The 6,012-nt window shown below is 35.9% G+C and overlaps 1 protein-coding gene across 1 annotated transcript; it reads right to left on the bottom strand.

The window, feature by feature from the left end:
- Positions 1 to 2,157: 2,157 nt before the first annotated feature.
- On the bottom strand, positions 2,158 to 5,778 carry LOC145572430 (uncharacterized). Its single transcript, XM_081631401.1, has 6 exons — positions 5,515 to 5,778; positions 3,299 to 3,390; positions 3,130 to 3,208; positions 2,927 to 3,021; positions 2,577 to 2,672; positions 2,158 to 2,487 (listed from the first exon to the last, which is right to left on the bottom strand). The coding sequence occupies exons 1-6, from the start codon at positions 5,693 to 5,695 to the stop codon at positions 2,410 to 2,412; spliced, it is 621 nt and encodes a 206-aa protein (XP_081487527.1). The 5' UTR covers positions 5,696 to 5,778; the 3' UTR covers positions 2,158 to 2,409.
- Between the last annotated feature and the right edge of the window lie 234 nt (positions 5,779 to 6,012).

Below are 6,012 nucleotides of genomic sequence, written 5' to 3'. Positions count from 1 at the left end.
GTGTTACAAAAGTAAATTTCCCATAGTTAGGATTATTAAAGTGTATTTTTCCATAAATAAATGGTAGGTTTTCTTTAGCATAAAATCATCTTTAATGAAATAAATTAACTAATAATGGAGATCGAACAACTTCAATTATCAACAATCCAAATGATCTCAGAAAACCAACAATAAAAAAACCCACATAATTTCTAATCAATCCAAATCATGATCAATGATCAAAACATACACAGTGCATAAACCGTGCACAAAATCAATCAATCAAACAAACAAAAATCAGTTTATATTAATTCGAAAACATACTCAAAAACATGATCTTGAATACAATTCCAACAATAATATTGGAAAATTTATTTGAATTTTGAAAATGAGAAAAAAAAAATCAACTCAGAAATTATAAATTATAAACCAAGAAAAAAATCTAAAGAAACTGAAATGTAGGAGAAAGAAATTGCATGTAGAGATTGAATTGCTTTAGGGTTCGAAGAAGACGCTGCATGAATGCGTGATGAAACGAGATGGAAACCCCAAACATCATCTAAAATTACGTCATCTAAATTCAAAAACCTATTGGTACCAGCTATTTTACTATGACATCCTGTTGTATGTTAAGTGTAATGTCGTATCCTTCAACACTTCAACATCACACGACACCCAAATATATAGTGGTCTTATATAAAATTTTATGAAATTTGTGGTGTTAAAGGATATGACATTGCGTCAAACACTACACCCAAATCCGAGTCAGTGCAACATAGGTAGGGATGGCAATACAGTCCGGATCCGCCCCGATCCGAGGTAAAAAAATCCGCTCCGAATCCGAGAAAAAAGTAATCCGAGTTCAACTCCGTTAAAATAATCCGACTCCGAGTCGGAGGAGGGTCGGAGTCGGATCCTACAAAAAATCCGAGAAAAAAATCTGACTCCGACAAATCTCCAACTATGACGGATTATTCGACTCCGACTCCGATAGATCATGGATTTTGGTGTGGGTCATGTTGGCATTGGGTGTGGGTTGTAAAGGCCCAAATAGCCCAATTTCTCAAAGTATATTGAATAACGAAAAAAAACTCGGAGTCGGGTCAGATCGGAGTCGGAGTCGGAGGTCGGATATTGAAGTCGGAGTCGGAGTCGGAGTTGGAGTCGGAGTTTCGGAGTCAGATGTCGGATATTGAAGTAGGAGTCGGATTTAACCTCCGACTTCATGTAGGGTTAGAGTCAGATTTAGCATAATCCGCTCCGAGTCTGACCCGTTGCAATCCCTAAACATAGGGTACCAACATTTAGACTTAGGCCCTATTCACTTCACCTTAAAAAAATAATATTAAGTAAAAATAATTTCAGTTCAATAAGTTTAGTTCAGTAAAATTAATTTCTGTTCAGTAAAAATAATTTCAATTCGGTAAAAATAAGTTCAGTTCAGTAAAATTCAGTTTTCTTAAAGAAGAATTATAATAGAAAATCAGTAAAAATAATTTCAGTTCAGCAAAAATAATTTCAGTTCCGTAAAATTAATTTAAGTTCAGTTAAAATAATTTAAGTTCAGCAAATATAATTTTGTTTCAATAAAAATAATTTCAATTCAGCAAAAATAAGGTAAAGTGAACGGGACCTTAGTAAAAGGATTATCCTCTTAAGAACTACAATCGATTTGCGGGGTTTTGCAGCGTGTCAATATTCTCGTCTTCTCCAGATCTTCGATCATTTTCTATTCTCTTGTTCAATCTTTGTGTGCAGCCATTGATTTCTCAAGCTCCTTTATTGCCATTGCTCTCTCTCTGTGTCCATCACTTTCATCTAACTCATCATCCTCATCTAACTTAGAAGATGTAAAGATTGTAAGCTACTGAACCCAAGAGAAGATAGAACAAAGAGTTCTCAAAATCAAAAGCAAGCTAGAAAAACCAAAGAGAGCTATCTCAGCATGCAACCAAAAAAATAAAAATAAAAAATTCAAAAACAGAAGCTGACGTGGCATGGCAAAGGGCAAATCCGTTCACTTTATTTATTTGCTACAATGCCCAGCCCTTTGGGACTTTATAAGGGAAATAGATACGGAAACCATTAGCAATAGTGTACTTTTCCTCACTTTTAAAAAAATGATTATGCCAAGAACAGATTAGACAAGGGGAAAAAAAAAAAAACCCTACAAGCCAGTTACAAGCTATCAATGATTCATTTTTGTTTTCATTCTCTTGCAGATATATGAACAAAAAAATGTGAAAATCTCTTTGCAGACAATGGAAATAAGCTGACTACTTAGTTGTTGGGGTAAACCACTATTTAAAATTTCAACCAAAATCTATGGTTTTTCTCTAGTTGGTCACCAAATAAAGATATATGCTACTTGTTTAGTACACAGTAAATGAAACCAAGATGACACTAATTCAAGAGACTGATCATCAATGACTAGAATGCTATAGTGTTCGCAGCAGCTTCAAGAAATCTCTTTGTTTCCGTATCCGGTTCAGCTAGTTCAGCTGGAATCTGACCAATAAGATAACAAGAGTGTCAGCACTTTACATCAAACTGGATGATATACTCAACGTAAAACCAACCATCTAACACCAACTTACTTTGTCGTAGATGTTTTTCTTAGTAGGAGAAGCCCCATGTGCCAGCAGCAACTTTATTACATCCAGATGTTCACCTCGTGCTGCATGATGAAGAGGCTGCAGAATAGAGGAAGGTAAAAAAATATTAAAATTGTTACAAATCACTGTCAGAATAGGAAGGTAAAAAATATTAAAATTGTTACAAATCACTGTCAGAATAGGAAGGTAAAAAAAGTTAGAAATTGTTACAAATCTGATCTATTCATCTATCAGAAATGGAGTAATACAGTAGATGAATGTCTCCACTAAACAGTAACCAAATATTCAACAATTACAAAAACGGGTAGTAAGTATTATTTCGTATTACTTACAGTGTCACCTTCGACATCAACTGTTTCAAGCATTCTTCTCAAACATTCAGGATCAGAGGCCCGGCTAATCAGAAGTTGGACTATCTCAGTATATCCTGCGATCAAATTCAAGAAATCATGACACATGAAAAGTAATGGTAAAAAAAATAAATAAATAAATGCTTTCTTGCCAATCAAATGCAAATTGAGTGATTTTGACCCACCCCCTGCACAAGCATCATGCAAAGGAAGTGCTCCATCTTCATCTTTGGCCTCCACAGAAGCTCCTCGTTCCAAAAGGAGCTAAACAATTGCAACACAACATCAGCAACGAATGGACTACATTAAGTTTGTAGGGGGAAATAACCCGTAAACAAAACAACAATAACTAACCTGAACACAGGGCAAATGCCCATACAGACAGGTAAGGTGGAGAGCAGTATCCCCATCTTCGACTGGCTCATTAATGTTGCCATCCAAGTTATCTACACATCCATCACAACCAAATTTTTTTTATAAAGACAGCACTCACATTCCAACAAAATAACTTTTTGGCGACAGATCAATATTACCTTCAAGTTCCAATTACAAGTAATCATGCACCAAAAGAGCCAATTAGCATTCAAGACAAGCAAATAAACCCAACTGATAGTCAACTGATATAAATATCAGAAAAGAAACAAAAATGTGATTCTTTCTTTCACAAAAAATTCCTAATGTATCTCATATCCCATGGCAAGTTTAAAAATAAAGCAAACTTTTTGACCAAAGACGAAAAGAAAAAAAACACTATTGCCATTGGATTTACACGAATCTCACATATACGATACAATACGCATCCTAACATATACAATATATGACATACCACATACAATTGAAATATAAACAATACTTTTTTGTACTCCGAAGCAATTTTATCCCTAGATATGTTTACTAAGGAGGCATTTGGTAAAAGAAACGGGAAGGTTATGAAATAAAGAAAAGGGATATATAATAAAGGAAAAAAAACCTTATATAAGTAACATTTGTCTTGTTGTTTATAAACGAGAAAGGGAAAGAAAAAAATAGCCACAAAAACCACTACCATGCATCTCTCCTTCTCAATCCCTCCACCTACACAACCACACTAGCACCCCCACTACTGCCACCCTGCTCTTGCACCAGCCCACCTCACCGATTACACTGCGCACTGCAGCCCTGCTCTTGCACCAGCCCACCTCACCGATTACACTGCTTATTTATCTCTATCTTTCTTTCTATTATTTCTCTCTTAGGTCTAATTTTTTCAAGGGTGAGGGACTGGGGTGGGTGGGGGTGGATTTTTGGGTAGGATAGAGTGGACATAGTGGGAAGAGCCGTGAAGGTGGATGTTTGGGTAGGTTAGAGTGAATTTAGCGAGTGGAAGTGGGGTTTCAAGGGTCTGTTGTTAGTTTTAAAGTGGTTGGATTACATTCGTACATTTATGAGTGGATAAGGTTGTGTTTGCCTGGCATCGATGGTGGTATTGGTGAGGGTGGTAGGGTAGGGCACTGGATGTATGTTGGTGTGATGATGCACTAGTGGCTGGAGAAAGAGATTGGAAATGGAAATATCTCAAAGGAGAGGGTAAATGGAATAACTAAAATAACAATACGGGCATGCTTGGATTCCCTTGACAAATTAAGGGGGAAACTGTAAGTGGGGAAAGTTTTACTAAGTAATTTTTATAAGGATAATCTTTCAAGTTTGGCTATATTCCTTGGGTTAAAATCTCCCTCTGACTATCTTCAAGCCACTTGCATGAAAACACTCGACTCTACAAAGTTAAACCACTACAAATCCTACAACCTCCTTGCAAACCAATTGACGGAATACCGGAAATCAGGATTATAGAGAGAATGAGAAATTATTAAGGAGGGAAAACACTACACTAGGGGGAGCATGAGTAATCTTGCCCTCATTTGAAGGGGAATACATTAACCCTTGACAATTATATTCCCAATCCAAGCATTAATGTTTCATCATAACTTTTACTACCCTGTTTTTTCTACCTCTATTACCTACAATCCAGGCATGCTCTACATCTCTTACCCTATGCTGAATCTTGAATACCCCATATCAAATGATCCCTAAATGGTATATCAACACACATCGCAAACTCCTTCGACTTGATTTAGGTGGCATAACAAATTGAATCCATAACTTCGCAAACATGGTTCTTATAGTGTGTCTATTGTCTAATAATATTGTCATTGATTTGTAAATGATAATTCTTTTGTTTTAACCTTCATATTTGTCGAATTCAATTCAGATGTTCTTTGGAGTGCACACAATACAAACAAATTGCGGCCAAAGATTAAAAATCACACAATCATAGTAAAACACAAACAAAAAAAAATGATTACAATTTCAAAAATAATTCACTATCACAATACAAACAAATAGCGGCCAAAGGTTAAAACCCAATCAATCATAAAACACAAATTACAATTTAAAAAAAAAAAAAAAAAAAAAAAAAAAAAAAAAAAAAAAAAAACCACTGTCATTCAATAGAATCATAAGAAACAAATTAACCATCAATTCAACAAGAAATCAAGAATCCAAAACATAAACCCTAACGAAGAAAGTACCAAGAGCAAGGCGGAGAGCAGGGAGGTCGCCGGACTGAGAAGCGGCGGAGAGGTCACGAAGGTGAGGAGGAGTGTCGTCGAATTGAGCGTCAACAACGAGAGCATCTTCTTCGAAGAGACCTTCTTCGACGTCGTTGTCATCGTCTTCTAGCATGCCGTTTCTTCGCCCTGGTACTGCCATTTTTTTCTTCCAAGAGCGTCAACAGACTTTGCTTGCTGCTGCTTCTGGACTAGTTTTCACTTCACCAGAGTTTTTATGTGCCGAATATAATGGTTTGTGAAATGGTAATCAAAGTTTAGTTTAAAGGTAGGTTTCGGGCGGGCCTCATTTCATATTGTGTCGATCAATCGTGCCCGGATCCAACGATAATTGGAGCCGGGCTTTATTAGTTTTTTAGTTCTAACTTTCTTTTAATTTTCTTTAGTTGAAATATTTCGATATGACTCCAGGATTGTTTAAAATTCAAGGAAAATTTGGTAAAAATAATCTCAATTTTT

This window comes from Chenopodium album, chromosome 12 (genome assembly GCF_948465745.1).
Source record: "Chenopodium album chromosome 12, dcCheAlbu1.1, whole genome shotgun sequence".
NCBI classification, from domain to species: Eukaryota; Viridiplantae; Streptophyta; class Magnoliopsida; order Caryophyllales; family Amaranthaceae; genus Chenopodium; species Chenopodium album.
Note: the sequence above shows the minus strand (reverse complement) of the source record. Positions and strands in the feature narration are given on the sequence as shown.

What these genes read in the sequence shown, in the direction of transcription:
- LOC145572430 (XM_081631401.1), bottom strand. Translation starts at nt 5,695, where the DNA reads ATGGCAGTACCAGGGCGAAGAAACGGCATGCTAGAAGACGATGACAAC. An exon ending in TGCTCTCCGCCTTGCTCTTG is followed by an intron (nt 3,391 to 5,514) that starts GTACTTTCTTCG and finishes ATGGATGTGTAG; the next exon opens with ATAACTTGGATGGCAACATT. An exon ending in TTGATGTCGAAGGTGACACT is followed by an intron (nt 2,673 to 2,926) that starts GTAAGTAATACG and finishes TCTATTCTGCAG; the next exon opens with CCTCTTCATCATGCAGCACG.